Raw genomic sequence first — 24,540 nt, 5'->3', positions numbered from 1 at the left:
AAAGTTATACAAAGATCCCATGTTAAAGGAGACCAATGAAAAAGATACTAACTAAACACAATTTGGCTTCCTTTGGGAAAAAATGACCAGCCTTTCTTGTTTTATTAACAAGACTATCTTTTTTTGATTCACACAATTGTATATGGCTCTTGTTTTAGGCAGCTTCAAAATTTTTTTTGAAAGAGACGAAGTATAAGTATATTCAGTAAGTAAAATGATGCATTGAGATTAGCTTGCCCTCTAACTTCCCTGCATGGGAGAATTTGTTAAAATTTTTCAAAAGTAATAAGGTTTGAAGTGATTATAAATGATGGCTATACTAGATACATGATCAGATATAATTGTCGGTTGTATTTAGAAGGGAAACCCTGGCTGAATACCATATTTCCTAATTAGTTGCTGGCTTGATGAAACCAAATAACTTAACTCTTGAGAGTATGCCTTCCCCCTTTCACTTGAAAAGAGCTAAAAAACATGATGTATAGATTTAGTTTGTGTGGCATATCCCAACCAGATGTTTTAAGAAAAAAATCCTTTGTGGGCAGAATTGGTATTTATTTATTTGAGTAATAATACCAAGCTCCCTAGATTAATGATGTAAAAATTAGGTTTATACTTCTGGATAGAAACCTGTCAAATTAAAGAATGATAAATTTTTGGCCAGTGTGCTGTCACTATCTTCTACTGTGCCCATAGCAGACATTACTAATCAACCTTGCCATTCTTTTTTATGAGTTGATACTCAGATGAAGAGCATTTGAACTACTGTTTCATCAGACTGTACTTCACAGTGAGATGAAACTTATTTGTCTTGCATTTTGAAGCAGGCAAAATACAGGAGAGGATCTATGGAATGTTGTATCTAGGTATATCTCAACACTGCCTAGATTCTAAACTGGGTGTTTTGAACCCTAAATTCTCAAAGGAAATAAAGAATGGAGGATCCTTGGGTTATGTTGTATTTTCTGCTTCATTTATTTATTTATTTTTAATGAGAAAATGGGCCTTCTGTTCTTATAGAGATACTGGGATTGGGGGTGGGGATTGCTGAGGGGACACCAAGCCAGTAGAGCTCCAATGTTTCAACCACTGGATAAATATACACAATAAAACTATTTTACAGAAGCTTTTTCTTTTTTCCTTAGAAAAAGTGCTAATGATGGTGTAGCACAAAATCCAGAAGCACTGGAATCTGCCCCAGTGATTAAATCTCAAAAAGTACAATGGGATTATTGGCTTTCCATATGGAAAAAAGTAAAATTCCTCTTCTAATTTATCCCCAAATGAAAAGCCAACAGACCCATGGTACTTACAAAGCAGTCTACGCTTCCCCACTGGATATCTCATGACTTGTTTTTTATTGACCGGGGCCTTCTACAGATCCATCTTTTGGGATGTCTGTCTTCTTCTAGAATCTATTTGTCTATCTATTTATCTGTGATAATACATGCTATCTTAATGACTGAAACTTTATAAGTCTAGCCATCCATGCATGACAAGTTTGCTCAACCTTTGACCCTTTCCAGAATGGTCTTGCCTATTCTAACAAAAGCCCCTATTCTATCCTTTTGTTCTTCCATACAGCGTTTAGAACCCTGTTTGTCAAGTTCTGTGAATAATCCTATTGGTATTTTGATTGGATTTCCTTTGAATTTACAAATTAGAAGAGAATTTACATTTTTATAATGTGACTTTCTGTGCATGAACATTATGTATCTGGCCACTCATCAGATCTACTCTTATGTCTTCCAACAACTTTTGCTTGTGAAAATCTCCAAGGTTAGGATGATCTTAGCTACAGGTGAGCTACTTGCTTAATAACACCCTGAGCTGTTCTAGAGAGACTGTCACATGACTTGGGAATTTTCAGCCCCATTCCATGCTATTCCCATCGGGTGGGCTCTCCTCACTGTCTCCCTGTCTCCCTTGGTCCTAGCTCCCATTGTCCCCAGCGTTAACTTGCTTGAAGGCACCTTTTTGCCTTCACTTCTGTGACTCACTTCCTCGCTCTGTTACTCATGTTTCCTGCAATTGCCTCCTAATAAACCACATGTACTTTCATCCTTGCCTCAGGGTCTGCTGCAGGGGAATCCTTGACAAGTATTAAGTAGATTTCCATGCCAAATGTAATAAAATCTAATTCTCAGAACCTAAAAGAAAAAAAAAACACCAAAAAACAAAACAAAAAAATCCCCTCAAAACTCCACCCTTGGTAACCTCCTGGTAGGGTCATTCGAGGGAAGAGTATGAGCTTTGTGGCCTGATAGTTGCTTAATTTCAGCTCCCCGATTTTTTCACTGTATGGCCTCAATAAACCTCTGTCTTCCAGCTACATGAAAACAGTAACTTAAGCCTCATAATATTGTTCTGATTATTAAATGACATATTAAATCTTACATTCATTCGACAAATATTTATTTCTTCAGGCATAACTTATGCAAGGAACATAGTTAAGGAGCTGGCACAGGCTGGGTGTACAATAAATGGAAACTATGGTTATTGCTGCACACTGACAAATGAGTGGCAAAACAGATCTTGAAGAACTTGTGACAAACAGTGATACTGGACAGTAGTGCATGAATCGTTCATAGGTGTTATACACCAGGGCTCTGTACACTCTGCACCATGGGGTGGACTTTTGAAGGCACACAGACATGGGTTCAAATACCTAGTGTATTAGCCAAATGCCCTTGTTAACTTCTCCGGGTTTCTCTGGGATGGGGATCATGATGCATACCATACCTAAAACACTGTGATGCAGAGCCAGTGAAATAATAGACATAAAAGTCAGGCCCTTGGCTATGATGCATTTCTTAATCTTATTTTAATTAATTTATTTATTTTGAGAGAGAGAGAGAAAGCAGAGAGATAGCAGGGGAGGGGCAGAGAGAGAGAGAAGGAGAGAGAGAGAATCTCAAGCAGGTTCCACCCTGTCAACGCAGAGCCCAACATGGGGCTTGAATTCACGAATGGTGAGATCAAGATCTAAGCTGAAATCAAGAGTCAGACACTTAACCAACTGAGCCACCCAGGTGCTCCCTTAATCTCTCTTTCTGAAGACCTCCTGGTTGCTGTTTACTGAGTACACTATATCTCCTTCTCCTACATAATAAATATGGTGCATCCAAAGGCATTCAGACAAGTCCAATTAGTGGACATTATTCTGTCTACTTCTCTAGAATTAAGAGTAGTTAAAACAGGATATTGCTCTGTATACATTTAATATAGGCAACAGACAGGGCCTACCATCCATTATCTACAAAGTTTTCTAGAATGTGGCTTGAGAGAAGACATACGGAGTCCATGTTGGAAGCCAGGAAGGAATGTAACGATTCTATTCAGTCTCAGTGAACTATCTTAAGAACAGTACAATTAAGTGTGGAAAAAAAGAGCATGGGTTGTGGAGTAATTTTAATTCTAGTTCTGCCATTTTCTAGTTACATGTGATCCTAGGTAGAATACTTCATATCTGACCATCAGTTTCTTCAGTGAAAGGCTGACACAATCCCATTTTGCCATATTAACAGGATTCAATCAGGTAATGGGGGGGGGGGGACCAAAAAACAGGTGTATAAGATGTCCAGTTAGTGCCTGGCACATAACAACTACTCTGTAACAGTAAATGGTAATAACTGCTATTATGTAGCTAGTATATAACTCTGAAATACCTCATTTAGTGTTTTCTTTTTTTTTTTAATTTTTTTTAACGTTTTTATTTATTTTTGAGACAGAGACAGAGCATGAAGGGGGGAGGGGCAGAGAGAGAAGGAGACACAGAATCGGAAGCAGGCTCTAGGCTCTGAGCCATCAGCCCAGAGCCCGACGCGGGGCTCGAACTCATGGACCGTGAGATCGTGACCTGAGCTGAAGTCAGACGCCCAACCGACTGCGCCACCCAGGTGCCCCTCATTTAGTGTTTTCTTACCTAACGTTGCTAGTCTAGCATATGGAATATTTGTGGCAAATCTGTGTCTTACTTCCAATACATGCGGTGCTCAACTTTTAGAAGTTTAACTTTCAAATAAACTGCATTTTTTTGTATCCCATACAATTAAAATCCCTAAATGTCCTTCCCTGTAGCAAATTCAAACTTGTACCTCAGTTTATCCAAGGGGCATATCAAATGCTCCTCATGTAGCACTGCTTGCCAAGTTTCAGCAGCGATGCCACCATTGTCTGTCTGCAAAGCCACGTTTATTGCCAACTGAGTAGTTCACTGCAGTTTCTCCCGTCATTTTATAAATATGAAGGGAAAATGGAAAAATTCTAGATACTATTTTAGTGACAGGCATAGATTTAAGAAGAAGACCATCCTACGTGCTGAAACAGAAGACCTTTAACTTTGGCTTGATGTTCTATTGACTTATGCTGCATAACTATGTGTTCCAAGGTGAAGAAAATTAAAGAGAACTCTAGGATGAGTAACTGATACTTGAAGCCTGTCCCTAAAAAGCAAGATACAGGTAGGGATTGAAAATACTCGTTAAATTCTCTTCATAGAAGCTCCCTTATAAAATGTATTAGACTTTAGCATAATGTTTAGTGATGAATTATATACACCAATAGGAAACTGTCTCTATTTCTAAAAAAAGTCTAATTGAAAATGGGAAGTTCTTGTTTTGTTTTGTTTCCTTACGAAATTATAACAACTCACACGGTAACCCTGAACACGTCAGCTAAATCAAAGCTCTGATTGGTAATTTCCCATTGTGATTCATAAAAATTGCAACATTTATCATTAATTAACTATTTGCTCAGTAGGCTAAGTTCTTCAAAGCATGAGCTCTACTAGGGGACAAATACAAAAGGGACTTGTAAAGAAAATAATAAGAAAAGGATGGAAACCAAATGGGTCCAACAAACATAGCTGTGCACTTTGTAACATGAGCTACAGCCATTAACTTGAACTACAGAGATGGGTCAGAGGCTGACAGATGTTATTGTCTCTGTAAGGAGTTGATCTCATTGAGATTGGTTCCGTGGAGACAGAACAGATAAAAAGTCTCAGTTTAGTCGCCACCGAAGCCTCTGCCCATGATGCTATAAATGCGGTGGGTTTGCTTCAAACACACAAATTAGGAAGCAAACCCCTATCTAGGTAGTCGGTCTATGTCCCAAATTATATTCCCAGTAGTGTTTGGAATCACTTTGCAACCACTAGTGACTTTTTCCCTCATCTGATTAGAGGTGGTGGTGGTATTGTGGAATATAGAAAAGAGCAACATTGATTATGGATGCCTCTTTTTTGGTCAAATAATATATTCTGCAAAAAGATGCTATCTTGACAGGCAGGACCATTTTAACCTGATTCAGGGGAAGAGACCCATCTGCTTTTCTCTCTCTGACCTTTTAGTAGGTTGATGCTGCCTGTCTTATCATTTAATAAATTGCAACACAGCTTGCCTATTAAAAGAATCCATAAAACATGACTTAGTACTGTAGCAAAACTACAGAAACCAATTACGAGCACAGATCCTGCAGGCTCATTTTGAAAGTTCAGAATAAAAGTAGGGTCCTCCAGTTTCTTAAGCATTGCTTTTCTGTTGATAGTGTCTCTTAGTCCGCACTTCTATTTAGTCTCCATTTTAATGACATAATTAAAAGGGACTTGAATATGTTCTCCACTAAAACATTCTAAGTAAAATTATCTCTCTTGTACTTGGATGAATCAGTATTACTTTAAGGGTTTGCTCTCAGCTTTAAAATGTAACTGACAAAATTTAAGAATCACAATGGAGTCACAGGATGTAAGAGATTTGGATCTTAAGGTTGATATGTAAAAGCTGCCAATTGTCAAAGTTACCAGTGAGACTTCATGAAGTCACCCATAAACTACACTATGGGACCATCTTTCAAAGAGTCAGTGTGGCAGGAGACATCACTGTGGGATACTAAGTCAAGTTGTTATCTTGTGTTGAGATGCCATGATGGTTTTGTTTTTGTTTTTGTTTTGTTTTTCTTAAAGCATCATGAAACACTAGAATCACTCTCCATTTGGTGGAACCTTCACTCATTGAGAGTCATAAAGCATACAATGGGGTGTTGGGTGGCTCAGTCAGTTAATTCTTAGTTTCAGCTCAGGTCATGATCTCACGATTCGTGAATTTGAGCCCCACATTAGGCTCTGAGCTGAGTGCATAGAATCAGCTTGGGATTCTCTCTCTCCTCTCTCTGCCCCTTCCCTGCTCACTTTCTCTCTCTCTCTCTCAAAATAAATGAACTTAAAAAAAAAGCTTGGGGAGCCTGGGTGCTTCGGTCAGTTAAGCATCTGACTTCCTCTCAGGTTATGATCTCACAGTTCACGGGTTTGAGCCCCACGTCAGGCTCTGTGCTGACAGCTCAGAGCCTGGAACCTGTTTCAGATTCTGTGTCTCCCTCTCTCTCTGCCCCTCCCCCATTCGTGCTCTGTCTCTCAAAAATAAATAAGCATTAAAAAAAAAAAAAAAGCTCATGAAATGAGTGATCTTGAGAAACCAGAACCTTTAGGCCTCCCTGTGACTCTTGTGCCTGGCAAAGGACCACTGAGTTTCTGGGAAGGTAGGCAACATTTCTAGCTCGGGTTAAGTGGTCTTGATATTTTTCTTTGTGATGAATATTACCTAGTTAAATTTTGCAGATTGCAAAAAAAAAAAATGGACTGTTGAATATCAGAATTTAAAATACAAATTGTGCCATTTGGATATCTACCCAGCAAATTTCAAGAGGCTACAGACAAGTAAACAATTAGCAAGTGTCTGGTAATTCAAATATTCATATTGTTAAAGCCTTTTTTTTAAAAATTGCAATTAGAAAAACATAATTACTATGATAAGGAAGTATACTGAAATCTTAATGGAACAAAAAGTTGGCCATCTGACTGATCCTTCCCTAAATAAAAAACTGTCACCAACGTAAAGCTGTGGCTTAAATGGTCTCTTGTATTGAGGGATAAGTTGGGACAAGCTTCTGAAGGCCATGGTGGGGATTGTAGGAAGCCTGATCTCTTTACTAGCCCTTCCCCAGCCAGAACTCATGTTAGAATTGCAGATACAGCCATTCTGCTAAGGTCCTCCAGATCTAGTGATGCTTAGCCCAATGCTGCTGGCTGCATGTAGTCTGCCTGCATTCAGGAAATGACTGGGCATCTAACTTCAGGTGGACAAATCCCAAACAGCGTTAAAGATGAGTGGTGACATTGCTCACTCATTCAGCTTTCTCATCACTTGGTGTTGAGAAAGCATCTTGGAGCTGAGCAATTCCATTTCTCCCTTAGGCTGCTGGGCTCTGAAGGCTGAGGTTCAGGAAATATTGTGAGACAGTCAATTTTGAGTAACTGAGAGAGTCAACTCTGGGCAAGTGGCTTTGGGTACCAAGCACACAGGCAAGGAGTCTAAGAAATCTTGAAGAAAATACTGATTCAGGAAAAATTATTAAAATAATATGATAAATAAAATGATAAAATCATTAAATTCATTAAAAAATGATCCTATTTGGGGCAAATGTTGCAGGAGGAGGTATTCCCTTCGAGTTATTCTGCCCTATTTTCACCTTGACACCTCCACTGGTGTCACACAGGTATTTATTGTCTGTCTTTAGCCATGAATTATATCTTTACTTAGTATACCTAGCACAGTGTCTGACAAATAGTACATGCTTACTAACATTTTAAAAACTAACGTGTTGAGGGGCACCTGGGTGGCTCAGTAGGTTAAGCATCCGACTTTGGCTCAGGTCATGATCTCATGGTTCATGGGTTTGAACCCCGTGTCGGGCTCTGTGCTGACAGCTCAGAGCCTGGAGCCTGCTTCAGATTCTGTGTCTTCCTCTCTCTCTCTGCCCCTCCCCCACTCATGTTCTCTCTCTCTCTCTCTCTCTCTCCCGCTCTCTCTCTCTCTCTCTCAAAAATAAACATCAAAAAAATAATAATGTGCTGAATTTTATAGGTTATGAGTAGAGAAGAAGAGCCAGTCATATACACAGGACTTTAAGTCACTACTCCCTTCTTGCTTCACCACCGTATTCCATATGTGCCACTTACAACTTCCCTCCAAGTAGCACGTTGTCCCCCCTTCCTGCTTATGATCCCTGATATTTCATAATTGTCTATGGCTGAACTCTGGGGCCAACTGGCTTCCCCACCATGGTACAATGAAGTTTCATTTAACTGGAAATGTATTCAAAGGCACAGAATTACAGAGCATGATAACTATGTTTTAAATTTTAATATGAAAAAACATTTTTCAAATATCCCTTAATGTAACTGGAGGTTGAAAGTATAATTCCATATTTAAGATGTATATATGTATATACAATTTTAATAAATTCAGCCCTTTAAATATTTTTCCTGAGTTGGTTCTCATGATGAGAAGGTGGCTCACGACCATCCTAATCTCTTAACTGTAACAGTCAGTCTACCTGAGAGCTTCTTGGGATCTCCGTAGAGTTTTGAGTAAGCTAGTCCTGTTTCTGGCTTCCCTATCACACCACTCCTTCTAGTATTTGGCTTCAGATCTGAATGTGCCCCTATTTTGCCACTGTCACGGTCCTTCTCACAAGTATAAGATCCTCTTTCTTTCCTGTCTTTGGGCAGTTGAGTACCCAAATGGTGACATTAACTCGCTGCATGATCCCTTCTGATCTGGATTTTCTTATTGGTCCTCAACTGCTTTGCTCAAGCTTTACTTCTTGTTTGCTGTATTCCTATTGCCACAAAGTATCTGGCTAGGACTTGGCTTCATTCATCGGACATGTGGCATTCATGTCCTGTCCTAGCTTACTGACCTCTTAGTTTTGAAGCTCTGTCTTATAGTCAGTCTTTCCAAACACTTATTTTATACGATGGCCACTTGAATCTGCTCCATCTAATGCTGACATGGTAGCATTTGGGGAAGAAAAGATAAAACGGATAAGGTTCAACTGGTTACAATCCACCAAAATTTAGATTAGGTATAGTTGCAAAACTCCCAAAATGAGTTCATGATGATTATCAATTACATTAGCACTTTCTTTCCATTGCTTGGTTTCCCTCATTCAATATTGTTTGTGAGATTTACTCATGTAGTTGCATGTAGTTGTAGATGGTATATTCTCATTGCTGTATAGTATTTCATTGTGTAAATATACCACAGTGCATTTCTGTTGGGTTTATATATCAGGATGGAGTAGCTAAATTATAGGGTATGCATATGTCCATTTTTAGAAGATAATGCCAATTTCCCATTGGTGGTTGTTCCAAATGTCTCGTCTACCAGCAGTGTATGAGAATGCCAACTGTCCTATTTCCTCACCAGCGCTTGGTATTTTCCATCTCCTGTTATAGCTATTTGGTGGGGGTCAGCTTATTATCTTTTATTTTAGTAAAATCTGGATTTTATGCTAGAAGTTCCTTGGAGATACTTTAAACTGGTATCTATTCATGATCTGGGTAGTTAGCTTTTATAGTATCTTAAAATACAACATTGAATCTTTCTTTAAAAAAAATTTTTTTTTTAAAGATTTTAAAAGAAAGAGATTTGGTCTGTCTCTGTCCTTTTAAAAGACACGGTGCTCACAAATCTGGAGTAAAGTTACTTTAGCCATTAAAATTAAATTAACATGGAGATGCAATAATATGGTGATTTTTTTTGAAATTAACTCTAATAGTTTTATGCTAAACCATATTCTAACTCTCAGACTTTAAAGATTATACTGTACCAACAAATTGTCCTATAACTTCTATAATGCCTATTGATGAAAGGCAATAATAGCTAAACTTAAAACAATCTCTCTGTGTGCTTCAGTGCCTTGAAATCTGTTGTAACCCCATTGGAGGATAAAGACTATTCTATTCTACGTGCAAAATGATCTTTGGTTCCACGTGTTAAATCGTGGACACAAATAAGAGAAATAGAGAATATCTTTTGGTCTTTCAGAACTAGGAAAACATGATTAACCTATATGTAAAAATTATAATGGAAGTCAGTATGTAATCAATTGTTAAGTAGGATGCTCTAATTGTAAGTGCTATAGCATTAGTATTTCTATTATACTGTATTGTAAGTTTTTGTTTCCCATACTAGGTATAATTCTATGAAGACAGGAAGCTGCCCATATCCTTTATTACTGTATTCTTGGTACTAATATAGTGCCTAATATATTACAGCACCCAATACATATTTATGAGATTAAACTGAAGGAATACAACACACAATTTAGAGTAAGTAGCCAGGTGAAGATGATTCAGATTTAGGTGGAAAAGAAAAGAGGGGCTTTTCCAGGCAGAGGGCATACATCAGCTTTACACTAGTGTTTCCTTTTGTTGTTGTTATCTCTTATATTTAAAACAAAGTCATGGGGCGCCTGGGTGGCGCAGTCGGTTAGGCGTCTGACTTCAGCCAGGTCACGATCTCACGGTCCGTGAGTTCGAGCCCCGCGTCAGGCTCTGGGCTGATGGCTCGGAGCCTGGAGCCTGTTTCGGATTCTGTGTCTCCCTCTCTCTCTGCCCCTCCCCCGTTCATGCTCTGTCTCTCTCTGTCCCAAAAATAAATAAAAAACGTTGAAAAAAAAATTAAAACAAAATCATTATTATCTCAATTCATTCCCCCAGAAAACTATATAATTTTATGGGACTCGACTTCATAAGTAAATCAAGTATTAAAAAGATATAGCCTTATCAAAAAACAAAGTCCATAACTTTGCAGGTGACAAAACAGAAAAATGAAGAAATTAAGTAGAGAGGTAAAGCCCTCTATCTGAGCTTCAGTCTGGAAGCAGGACAAGGAAGGGCTAGAATCAGGGAGGACTGGGAACTCAGCCCCTGGAGTTGACCGGGGTTTACAAATGCTTTATGTCAAGTGGGAATCTGGAGCTAGGTTCACTGCCTGAAACCAGGAGGTAATGTGGGTCTTTTCAACTTGTCGAAAGAGAAGGAAAAAGGTTGATGTCACCTGTTGCTTGGGACTGCAGTTTTGGCCTAAGGAGGCTGCAGAATACAGACTCAGTTTTATAACAGTAACTGAGCCAAATGTCACTAGCTTGGGGGCTCAGATCTTGGATATTCTCAATATCACCATGGGGTAAGAGCATAACTCCCTATTAAAGATTTGTTTGGACTGGGGTTCCTAGGTAGGAGCTAAGTGGAGATAATATCAAAACCTTTAGATAAGGAGGAATGAGGAATGTAGGATAGAGGAAGGGAAAGAGGCAAGTTTCAAAGAAAGCAAGATATATATGCAACATTTTTAAAGCACAAAGAAACTCACTGCTAGGTAAATGTAAATACTACAATGAAAAGAAGGAAGAATGGAAGGAAGGAAGGAAGGAGGGGGAAAGAGAACTATACAGCATTCTCATAAGTGAACGTAAATGAAAATATTTAAATAGAACTCTTGTAAATTGTATATCAATATAGTTTTAAAGACCACTACTGAGTAGAGTATGCCTAGAATTGAACATCAGAAAATCTATGAATATAATCTACCACATGAATTAATTAAAAGAAAAAAAACTATATTATTTTCTCAATAGATGTAGGAAAATACTTGATAAATTTCAACACACAATCCTTATTAAAAAAATTTGTTTTTGTAAATGAGAATGAGGAAGATCTTTCTCAATTGAATGGAAATTACTTAACCAAAACATACAGCAAATATTTTTCTTAATAGTGTAATTTTAAATACTTTTTTATTAAGGTCAGAAACATGTCAAGGATGGCTGTCATCACCCTGGTATTCAGAATAATTGGAAACCCACAAAAAATAATAAAAACAAACAAAAAATCAAAGACACAAAAATGAGAAAGAATGACATCAAATTACTCATATTTGCAGAATATATGATTGTCTGTAGGAAATCCTTAGATAATCTACAGAGATACCATTAAAACCTTTGGGGAAGATTAACAGGGTTGTTGGATTAAAAACCAAGCCTTAAAATCAACTGTAGTTATAAATAACATCAATAACCATTTAGAAAAGGTAATAGAAAAAAGATCAATCACATAGCAATGAACTGTAATGAGTAATAAATATACCAGAAGTAACCATTATAAAGGAAAAACAAATAAAGGTTCATAAAAACATCAAATACTCTGCACAGCATATCATGCTCATGGATGGGAAACTGTTAACTCTCCTGATTGATCTATACATTCAATGCGATTGCAATAAAATTTCTAATAGAGACTTTTGTGGAAAATGACAAACTGATCTCAAAATTCACTTGAAAAAGTAAAAGGCAAAGAATACCCTACACAATACTGAAGAAAAAGATCAAGGTATAATACCTTGCCCTCAGATACTATGAGTTAACAGAAAGCTAGAATATTTAAGATAATGTGTTTCAGGTGAAAAGACAGACCAACAGACTACTGGACAGACTTAGACTCCTTAGATTTATGGAAGCCAAGTTTAATACAGAGATGGTATAACAATTCAATGGAGGAAATCAAGACTATTTATGAGAGTACCACTAGTTTCCCATAGAGAAAAATTTAAATTTGGATCTCTACCTCACACCATATGTAATATAAATTCCATATGAATCAAAAACATAAAGTGGAAATCAAAACTTTATAACTTTTAAAACAAAATATAGAAGAATAAGTTTACATTAGAATAGGGAAGAAATAAAACCCAAGCGAAATGTTCAATCACTTAGATGCCATAAAATGTAAATATCTCCATAATAAAAATTAGTACATGTAAGTAAAAAGTAGGTCAATGCCTAGGAAAAGACATTTACACATAACACACAAAAGTTTATTATCAGAATAGATAAAAAACTTCTACAAATCCATAAAAATAGAACAGCAACTAGCTTACAGATAGTAAAGGATGTGAAAAGGCAATTCACAAAAGAGGAAAACTGAATGACCTATAAACATATAAAAAATGTTTAGCTTCACTAGAAATTAGGGAATTGAAAATTAGAAAAATTAAGATACCGTTTTACACCCTTCGGGTTGAAAAAGTTTGACGTCTGAAAATAACATGTTAGCAAAGATTTGGGAAGCAGGAACTCACATGAACTGCTCACGGGATTACAAGCCAGTCAACCATTGGGAGAGCAATTTGGCATTATCTAGTCATTATCTAGTAATGTTTATGAGGTACATACCTTATAACCTAACAATTTCCCAGGTAAGTACCCTGGAAAAAAAAAATCTACTCAGGGGCATAAAGCTACCAGAATAATCACTGAAGCACTGTTTTGTTTTGTTTGTTTTAATAGCAAAAATTGGCAATAGCCTAATTGTTCATCAGTAGAACAAATTAATAAACAGTACTGTATTTATACAAAGGACTATTATCTAGATTTCAAGTAAATAATCAGAGCCATGTGTCCACTTGGCTAAATCTCAAGAACATAATGTTGACTGAAAAAAATATGCAGAATGGCACATCATTTATGAAAACTTAAAAGACTGTGGATATCACTCATCAATAGATAAAACATGGATAAACACACAGGGTTGTATTTTTCTCTGTGGAGAAATGATACAGCAGAATAGGATCAGGAAAGGGAGCACATGAAAATGTAATAATATTTGTAACATTTTTTTTTTCAAATCCATAAAAATGTGGACGAAATATTGGAAAATTAATTGTGAATGATACTACATGGGTATTCCTTATATTCGTTTCCTGTTTACTTGAAATATTTTATAACACTTTGTCTTTTTAATGAAGGGGTTTGTGGATACTGCACTAAGAACGTGAATCATTGTGTCTGCCTGTTCATAGCACTATACTGTGGGTGCTATCCTTGCCCACACTCTTTGTCTATCTTGTCCTGTACCTTCTCACAACTCTGCTGGAGCCACAGCTAATGGAACTAGGGATGTTTTCAACTGACAAATCCCACTCATTCTGGCCAGTGTCCTACTGAGGAACAAAGATCTGAACCACATGATTTCTTTCCTTGACTTCTGGAATTGATGTGTATTCCCCCAGTGGGACGCAGAAGTAAAATGTCCTCTCCTTGATGTCTGCGCCTGTCATTTTGGGCCACATGCAATCTGAGGAGTAAGTAGATGAACCTGGTCTACAGAAGTAGGCGAGACCACAAAGAGAAGCCTGGTTCTTGATAACTTGTTTCTTATGGAGCTCTCCAATTCAGGTTAGTGTAAAGTCAAATCAAATTTTGTTTTCTGTTTGCAGATTTCATTAAATATTTATATTCCCACAATTATCTCCTCCTCACTCCCTTTTAATCTGAGCTTTTGGTTTTGTAGCCTAAAAATTGTTTAGAAAAGACAGAATAATAGCTTCTTTAAGTCAATAATCAATACTAAAGGTGAAAACATATTTTAACAGTGAGGGAGGTCAAAAGTGGCTTCTGTACTTGGGAGATAACTTCTGGTCTTCAGTAAAACTCTAAAACATATATTTTTTAAAGCTAATAATTTATCACTTGGGAAAAATTATACTTGTCAATATTCAAAGTTATATCTTACCACTTCCACCCATTTCCTATCCCCAGTGCTGTTTAAAGACAAAGAGCACTAGAAACGGCCTGGCCAGTAGGCAAGCGGCATTTGTTAGACTTTTGGGAATTTGTGAGCTGATTGTTAAACATGGCCATTCTTAAAAACTGAATTATAAAAAATTATAATAAAATTACTTGTATTAAAGACAAAGGAAATACATCAAATAAAAAGCTTCTGCACAGTAAAGGAGGCCACCAACAAAATGAAAAGGCAACCCACCGAATGTGAGAAAATAGTTGCAAATCATGCAACTGATAAGGAATTAATATCCAAAATATATAAAGAACTCTTAGAACTCAATGCAACAAAACAAAACAAAAAACAACCAAACACTTGAAAAATGGGCAGAGGGTCTGAATAGACATTTTTCCAAAGAAGACATTCAGATGGCCAACAGGTATATGACAGGCTGCTCAACATCGCTAAATATCAGGGAAATGCACATCAAAACCACAGGAAGATGTCACCCTTGTGTATTCTTGGTGGGAATGTAAATAGGTGAAGCCATTGTGTAAAACAGTATGGAGGTTCTTCAGAAAATTGAAAATACAACTATAATATGATGCAATAATTCCACTTCTGGGTATTTATCCAAAGAAAACAAAAACCTAACTTGAAAGGATATGCGTACCCCCACATTCATTGCACCATTATTTGCAACAGACAACATATGGAAACAACCTGAGTGTCCACTGGTAGATGAATGGATAAAGAACATGCAAGATGTCTGTCAGTCTGTCTATCTATCTATCTGTCTATCTAATGGAATATAATTCAGCTCTGAAAAAGTGTGAAATCTTGCCATTTATAACAACATAGATGGATCTTGAAAGCATTAGGCTAAGTGAAATAAGTCAGACAGAGAAAGACAAATACCATATGATCTCACTTACATGTGAAATCTAAAAAACAAACAGACAAAAACCAAAAGCAGAGTTCACAGGTACGAAGAACAGACTGGTGGCTGCCAGAGGCAGGGGTTGGGGGTGGTGGGTGAAATAGGGGAAGGGGATCAAAAAGTACAAACTCTCAGTTGTAAAATAAATACGTCATGGGAAGGCAAAGCACAGTGTGGCGACTATACTTAATAATACTATACTGCACATGTGAAAGTTGCTAAGAGAGTAAATCTTAGAAGTTCTCATCACAAGGAAAATATTCTGTAAATATGTATGGTCATGGACGTCAACTAGACTTTTATAGTGATCGTTTTGTAATACACACAAATATCAGATCATTCTGCTGTGTGCCTAAAACTCCTGTAATGTTGTATGTCAGTCACACCTCAATAATAAAAAAAAGGAAATACTCAAAACTCATCACTTCCTGATTTTTGAGGAAACAGTCTACAGTATTCAAAAACTATTACCCAATATGGTAAAGAAGTTGCTCACATTAGTAATCCACATTTATATGTAAACTACATTAATTCACCAATTGCAGCCACAGGCTGGCTACAGACATGACTTCAGCAAAAATCAGTGAAAGCATTCTGTGAGAATCAGTTGGCTACGTGGAATTTACAATACAGTGTATTAAATATTTTATTTTATTTGTAAATTGTGTGCTACACATCCATTATGTCAGTAAATATAGACACACACATACATATATGTATGTATACACACACACATATACATATATATGTATGGACACATGTGTGTGTGCCTGTGTATATAATTTATTCCAGGAGCAGCCTAGAAGGGCAACATTGAAATTTCATAAGAAATGGAATTGTTGGAGACAGAAAATAACAGATAAGCAATTTATTAATCCCTGGAATTGGGCATTTTTGAAAGAGAAGAGGCAAGTAAGGAAAAAAGCAACACAAGCTTTCATTAAAAAATTTTTGAAGTTTTATTTATTTAAGTAATCTCTATACCCAATATGGGGCTCAAACTCACAACCCCATGATCAAGAGTCACATGCTCTTCCCACTAAGCCAGCTAGGCAATGCACTAGTATTTTGCTATAGAGAGCAGTAGGGAGAGGAAGAAGCGAGATTTTTGAGCAGCTACTATGAGGAATTTGGATAAAGGTCTTTAGGATATTTTTCTGTGGAATGTGATACAATTCCGCTTTAAAGGACTTTAATAAAAATTTACATTGTTTTCATCTGTTTAGATTTTTGTGTTTCCTTTGAATACATACCTAAACTTAGGGTCCATGAAGCATTTGAGTTATAGTTAGGTTACACAAACATTTTGATCATAAAACTATTATTTGGAGTCAATATGGGTTCACTATGAATAAACTGCCAAATTGCTTTTGTTCTTCTAATGATAGCATGGTTATACTAGCATAGCTTGACAATAACAACAAAAATGACAACAATACAACTATTACCATCACTAATTATTGTTTTTAATTATTGATAGCTGTTCTATATTCTTTACACAGATTAATTTGCTTAAATATCACAACAACCTTATGAGGCAGATAAAATAATGTCATTATTTTACAGATCAGGATGTGGACCTAGAAAGGTAGAGTAACTTGCTCCCAAGCTCATAGCTAGCAAAATCTAGTAAGGTTAGAATCCAGGCAATCTAGCCCTGAAGATCATACCATTAGTGAACTATATAATGCTACAATATTTCCCAACATTAGCAGTGTAGCGTGAAATTCATCTTACTCTTCATTTCTAAAGAGCACCGATAACAACCTAAAGTAGCTGTCAGGGTGCTGGAAAGCTGCCTGCATCAGATATTGTTGGGTGATTTCATGAAAGCACTTTCTGAGCCTCTGCTTGTTTAACAGAATGTTACAGACATTTCAGGAGAGACAAAGATGAAAATGAATAAAACATGATTCTGCCTCCGAAAAGCTTAAAATCCAGGTATACACCATTTTTGTCAATCTCTTGAATGAAGTCAAGAGGCAAATCAAGTATGTCCCAAAACTGAAGTAGGGTTTAAAGTAATTCAAATTCAAAAAGCTTCTAAGAATCTCCACTAGTATTCTGCACTTGATCTTAGCCAAAAGGCCGAGAAGCGATCTCTCCACTAGTATTCTGAAATTAATAAGTGTCACAGGAATAAATGTACAAGTTTGTTGTAGTATTCAAAACCAAGTGCATAAATATAGGACTGGAAAAAATCCGTTTTTATAGCAGCTTTTATACAGCATATCTAGAGGTTTTAGGATTAACCTCAAGACTAAAGTGCTATTAAAATTTCTGATGTACTCTTAGGTTATAGTAATAGAAATAACATGTCCAGAACAAGAACTTTTTTTTGTTTTCTTGGAGCTCTGCAATGGTCAGCCATCTTGGCAGGGATTTTTTTTTTTTTTTTTTTTTTCAGTTCAGGACGTAATATTTTAAGAGGGACATTGAAAAATGTGACTGGAGCAAATGGAAAAGGATAACTAAACCAAGTCATATGAAGGATGGCTAAAGCAACCGGGGATGTTTAGCCTGGACCAGGAAGGCTCAGAGAGTGTATGGGATCAGATTCCAAAATATTTGGAGGGTTGTCATGTGGAAGAAGGAGTCAACTTCTGAGCTGCTCCAGAAGGCAAAACTAGCACAAGCCACCTGAAGGTTATCTCAGGTTAGTAAAAGAAAGTTTGAAGTGTTGAGCTATTAAAAATTATTGAACCTCCATGGGCTAGAGAAAGGGGTCCTAGAGAGGATGTTGTGAGGAAGACGGCTTGGGGTGGGCTGTTGAACTGCATCGTGTTGAACCACCTTCCCAAATTAAAATCCCATGATTTATAATGGCATAGCACAAACAATTCCCTAAACTTTTAAATTCTTTTTTTTAATGTTTATTTATTTTTGAGAGAGAGAGAGAGAGAGAGAGAGAGAGAGAGAGAGAGAGCATGCACAAGCTGGGGAGGGGCAGAGAGAGAGGGAGACACAGAATATGAAGCAGGCCCAGGCTCTGAGCTGTCAGCACAGAGTCCGAGGAGGGGCTTGAACCCACGAATTGAACTGTGAGATCATGACCTGAGCTGAAGTCAGATGCTCAACTGACTGAGCCACCCAGGTGCCCCAATTCCTTAAGCTTTTAGAATACATACACAGGAAAATATTATTTTCCCCAAATACACAAAAACTACAATTCACATATGAGTAGCAATTATCTTTATATCCGTCCTAGAAGCAAAAGAAGCAGTGACATTTGGGTCATGAGAAGAGACGAAACAAACAGCCTGTGCAATTGCCTCTGTGCAGAGAAAGCCTGGGAACTACAGGCATAAGCCCCGGCCGGGAATCTGCTCTGTGGAGAACAGGGGGCTGTTTTCATACAAGGAAGGGAACAGAGAAGGAATACAAGGTTAACGCTGGATGTAGCTTTAAATCCTTCAGCACAGTGCCTAGCGGTCATAAAAAAAGCAAACACAAGTCAGCAAAACCTTTGCAGAGGTGATGAATAGAAATAGAACATATTACTCTGGTCTAGATAAACGCAACATGTTACATCCCTGCACTGCCTCTGCAGCATGGGCCACAGACCTTCCTCTGTAAAGAGCATTTCAGACCTGGGGAAAAAGAAAATGCAACCAGAACACAGGCGAAAATTCTGCCACATGGATCTTCAGGTAAATTACACAAACCAAATTAACACAATTGGCAAGTGGGCACCTAGAGATGGGGTTTTGAAAGGGAATCCTGCCAGAGACAGGAGGAGTGAAAGGGAGCTGCCAGAAGGGACTGCTCTAGGCTGGTTGAATACAGGACGAAGTAAGAAAAAATGGAGATTGTCATCCAGACAAAGCTCAGTGGAGAGTCCAGAAGAGTCAAGGGGAACAGACCTTTGCCTAGCCCACAAAAGCCCCAGATAAAATCCTAACCATACTATGCAATTTATTAAAAGTTTTCTTCCCCACTAACCAACCAGCTTCCACTAGTCTCAAGCATTCTTTCTGACTTATTTCATTAACATTTCCTTCTTTTTCTGGAGTGGTCAGAGCCCCAGGGAATCTCTTTCTCTCTCCTCCCCCTTCCCCCCCAACCAGTGGGGCATTGAATGAGAGCCAGAGTGTTGTCTGTGTAAAGAGAAATTGCAAAACCACAAATTGCAGAAAATCGTTACTGCCAAAAATCGAAAGGAACACACAATATCACCATGCCTCTTAAAAAGCAATTGCGCATTTTACAGGCCTCTGGATAATTCAGGTTTGTTTGGCAACTTTCTCACCCATACCACCCAGAAGACAATTCTCTTCCACCAGAGGCAGTGGTCCCAAAGAATATTTGTAGTTAAAGAGAAACAAAAAATGTGGGTGCAAGTCCTTCCAGGGGCCTTGCTTTGGCCCAATACGGTTCTATTTGATTCTATTGTGTAGTATTGATTTTAAGATCCAAAGTTTGCCCCTCCCAGATTCCCAGGGATTCCTGCTGAGACAGAGAGAGAGCCTCCAATAATGTAACAAGAATCCCTTAAAGACACAAAGCACTTTCAGATGGCAAAATCTTTCCGAAATGTTACCTTATGTGATTATCACAACAACCCTTTGACAGAAGCAAGGAAAATGTTTTCCCTTTCTCCTCCTCTAACCCATAATAAAGATGCTTTGAAACTGAGGGGTTCAGTAACATTCTCAAAATCATACCACTTCTGAGGGAGTGATCTGGGACTCAGACATAAGCCTTCTGAGTTTTAGTCCTGAGTTCCTTCTATCACCTACCCCCTTTCTCTGTGGGGGCATGCCTTCCTGACTTGGCTATGGCTGCTCTCCTTCAGAGGAGTTGGGATTTTATGTGGCCCATACACATTTCCAGGGCCTTGACTTGGAAAACCTCCTGCCATTCACTACAGATTGAGCCTTGTCTGAATGTGTGCTGATTAGGTCGTCTTCCATTTGTATTGGTTGTATACTACAATCATCACTGGGGTAATGCCAACTCCTGAGGTACTGATCGAGTCTGGCTGCCAAAATGAACCCAAATCACAATTGCCTGGTGATTTTAATGTGTTTCCATGACTCCATGGGTCAGACCAACTCCCCACCAGTTTAGCTCAGAGATGATGTGGAGAGGTGGGAAGAACTGTTTTTGTCTGGATGGTGCAAAACTCTGTGCAAAGTTGCTGCTCAGAGTATTTGCTAATAAAGGGGATCACCAAGCACTTTGTATGTCCTTGAGAAAAAAGTGTGAAAGTAAAGTGATCACAGATTAACCTCCTAACATGGAACAGCTAGCCATTTCTCTCCCCACCTGGGAGATGCAAGGTGCTTCAACCAAAACTTTGATAAAGAGATCTTGAGGTAGTGGTCATATATGTGTTCATAGTTGCATACTTGCAAATAATGACTAAAAATGCTATCTTAAACTACCTTCTGTCTAATTGTCACCATGAACATATTCCAAATATCTCTTAGTATTTAACATTAAACCATTTAAAATCAGTGATAAGCCTAAGTAGACAGATACAGTGTGAGAAAGAGCTATAGAATATGAATATGGAGGAAAGTAAACACAGACTGTTCTCCTGAACAATTTCTATGTTCAAAAGAAAGAATACAGTCAGATGTTAACATGTGTACAAATAAAATACTTATGATGGCACATGAAAAGGGAGACTGCTCCTAAAATCTAACATGGCTTCACAGGCAAAAGCTGCTTAAAACATTCATAACTTGCAGGTGTCTTGATGCAATAAAGACCAAAGTGATATAACACAGAAATTGACATTTTAAAAAATTCCAGTGAACACAGATACTTTGACATAAAATCTGAATGGTTTTAATAAGGATGCATGTTTCTTGGGCTAGTGTTTGAATATTTGGTGTATAGCAATGGGATCAATCCATTCTAGAGAACAGACAAAATATATTATCCACACATTCTTGGTTTACCTGGCTCAAGGTTGTTGATCTCCTGCTTCTACCTTATGGTTGTTGATCTTCTGCTTACTTATCTGTAGTGACAAGCAAGTCACTACCACTTGAACTACTTTTGAATAGCTAGAGTCTTTATCCTGAATTCACATCTATCCCCTGCTTTTTGAACTTGAGTATTATCAAATTATTCCAGAGACAGATGGAACATTCATATTTTGAACTCCCAGTTCGGACCCGGTGTAATTTTATTTGGTCTTTTAAAAAAGAGGGGGTTTGTAATTTGGCTATAGACACTGAGAGTACCAAGAGTAAAGAAACATAATACATGGAGATTCGTTCTAGAAAGAACACGGGTTTACAGAGCGGCTGCAATGCAGTACACACAGGGAGGCATTATTAAGATAACTACCCTGCTATTAAATGTGAAACAGCCTGTGACTGTGAGGAGTGACCAGGCAAAGAGTAATTAGCCATTTGAGAGAAGCTGAATATTCAAACGTTTGGTGTCACATGATCATCATATCTAAAAGAATACTGCCTAATGTCTCCTCCTCACTTTTTTTTCTAGCTTTTTAGATGCAATGTAGTGGCAGCCATGATTGGGTTCGATCTGTTTCCCAAACGGTTTATAAAATATCACACGATGCTATACAAACCAACAGTGTGAAACATTAGATTCACACTGAGGCTGCATTTGTTGGCCCAGGCTTTAAAAAGGCAGCAATGTGAGATGGGAGCCTTAAAGATGAGGAGGTTTTAGGAATTAGAGCTGAGAAGGAGATACCATTTCAAGGAGGAAATTTACTTACATTTTGCTGCAAGTGAAATGCCTGTCTTTAAAGGGCAGCCTCTGAAACAAAGAGAAAAACAAAAACAAAAAACAAGCGTGTTAAAAAAAAAATAGAGAGCAACCAATTCAGAATGAAAAAGGCACTGGATTGTCTTTGAAGGTACAGCCACTGACTGAAAACATGAGGGGCCCAGAGATGAAAACATTTTTATTGGGGAACTCTTCTTAGAGGTACAGAGAGAAGTAGCCCACAAAGAAAACATGCAAGTAAACTGTCATATCTCACCACATTCTCAGCTCCCTGTCCTGGACCCTCCTAGAATTTCCAGATCCCTTGATGCTCACTTTGTCTCCCACATCTGATCCTAGCTAGAGAGAAATATGGAGAGTCCAGTTGCCTAGTTCAACGGCTTAGACTCATCATTCTCTGGCTTCTGGTTCATACTGACATTACACCTTATTCTCATAGGCCCAGCTCTGAGACATTGTTCCATTAAATTAAGCTCCTCATAAAAATTATGCTCTTTTCAATTCATGCTTATTTGGGTAAGTGGACAAGTTTTCTTTTCCAAGGAATAAAAAGCTATTCTGGGGAGTATTGGGGTGGGGGCACTGGAATCGATGCCAGGTTTTTCCTTATTCAAGATGGCAGTAAAAGAAGAAACAATTAGACTGAGCCTGTGCTTGGAAGGAGTTTGCCAGTTGTGCAGGCAATTTGTTCGGTGTGGCAGCCTACCAGACAACTCAGTTTGCTTCCAAATCCATTTCCCCCCCTTTGGATATACTGTGGTTATATCCAAAGGGGGTCCTTTTCAAAGTAGTAGATTTAATTGGGAATGGCAAGTAAGCCCCCATGATTGATATGAACAGTCTGTGTACTGAGATTCACATGATTCTGGGTCATCTCTAAGACTGAACACTCAAGTCATGGTGTCCTTGGATCTACAGCAAGATCTGCCATGCCCCCCTATGTGGATCTGGATAAGCTGGATTAGTGACTTTGGCGAGCAGTGTTTTTCCAAGCTCTGCCATTTAAAAAATTTTTTTTTTTTTACATTTATTTATTTTTGAGAAACAGAGTGAGACAAAGCGTGAACGGGGGAGGAGCAGAGAGAGTAGGAGACACAGAATCTGAAGCAGGTTCCAGGCTCTGAGCAAGTGGTCTGCACAGAGCCTGATGTGGGGCTTGAACCCACAAACTGTGAGATCATGACCTGAACCGAAGTCGGACACTCAACCGATTGAGCCACCCAGGCGCCCCCAAGCTCTGCCATTTTTAGTAATAGTGTGACTTTGACAAATTGATTCAGTGCTCTGGGACTGATAGAAATAATAATGTGGCTATTTCAAATAGTTGTAAGAGTTAAGTGAGATAATGCGTGTGAAATAAGTGCTACTTAGTGTTTTACTGTTATTGTTCTTATTACCAGAAGACCTATCTGGGAAAACAAATTAAGAAGATATAATAAGTCCATGATATTGGAGCTGGGAGAGTGGCTATGGAGAGAGTTTTGCTTGGGTAAGATGTCTCCTCTCTTGACCATCTGCACTGTACCATTGTCCCAGATTTCTCTCCCACATTGCCTTCTTCCACTCTTCGTTTCTCTAACCGCTGAGTGTAATTCAGGTTAGATTAACATCCACACTGGAAAATCCCTCAGTGTTTTAGCAAGCCACCTAATTCCACATTTACTATCCATGGACATGGTTGGGGTGAGGCTCCTAGGCTGACAAATTATTAAATTATTGAACTATTGACCCCAGAAAGAACAGGCATAGTTCTTCTTTCAGGGTTCTTTACATGAGGTAGGTGCTTGATACATTTTTATTGAGTCGACTATTTTAGATGGATCCTATGGTGTGACTCAATAAGATGTCATATGCGTCACCGACTAGGAGTTAGAAACACTGCTCTGACAGACAACACACACCCCCACCTCTCCCTCCTCCAAACAAAAAAGTGTACTGAAAATTCTTCTCAAATTGTGCACCCTTCAGTTCCTCTAAGGAACTTGTTGCTAGGAAACAAATTTAGACAGCTCTCACCTGCTGAGGAAAGTTTTTACTACTGCTTCAGATAACAGGTTCTTCTTTAGTGACAAAAGTATTAACAAAGAAAACTGTTACTTCACGGATTCACTGGACAAGAGCTCTTTCTTCATTTGGGTAACAATTTCATGGCAATATCATTGATTACCCTGAAAACTATTCAGAGCTGTCCTTGAGACTGCATTATGAAGCCACCTAATGCAGTGGTACTGATCATTTTTCTTGGGGTACAAAATAAATAAAGCAATCAAGAACAGTGTGGGTGGTGGTGAGGTTTTATAGACTACAGAGGAACATAAAAGCTTGCTTTGGCTTTCTATGCTTATTTCCACATTAGAAAAAGAAATACCTGAATTCTTAAAGAAGAGAGCATTTAAAATGAATAATTAACTCATTTGCTAAATGTGTATTCAGTGCCCGGTATGTGCAGCACACTGTGCTAGGCCCTGAGAATACACTG

The 24,540-nt window shown here is 38.1% G+C and overlaps 1 protein-coding gene across 2 annotated transcripts in view; it reads right to left on the bottom strand.

The window, feature by feature from the left end:
* The window catches only part of ANKFN1 (ankyrin repeat and fibronectin type III domain containing 1), a 316,545-nt gene that overhangs the window by 236,542 nt on the left and 55,463 nt on the right, over nt 1-24,540 (bottom strand). For both annotated transcript variants that reach the window (XM_058703009.1, XM_058703010.1), the window contains exon 2: nt 22,051-22,091. In XM_058703009.1, coding sequence (XP_058558992.1) covers nt 22,051-22,091 — 41 coding nt within the window. The remainder of the gene's footprint in view (nt 1-22,050; nt 22,092-24,540) is intronic.

The sequence above is a fragment of the Neofelis nebulosa genome, chromosome 16 (assembly GCF_028018385.1).
Source record: "Neofelis nebulosa isolate mNeoNeb1 chromosome 16, mNeoNeb1.pri, whole genome shotgun sequence".
Classification (NCBI taxonomy): domain Eukaryota; kingdom Metazoa; phylum Chordata; class Mammalia; order Carnivora; family Felidae; genus Neofelis; species Neofelis nebulosa.
Note: the sequence above shows the minus strand (reverse complement) of the source record. Positions and strands in the feature narration are given on the sequence as shown.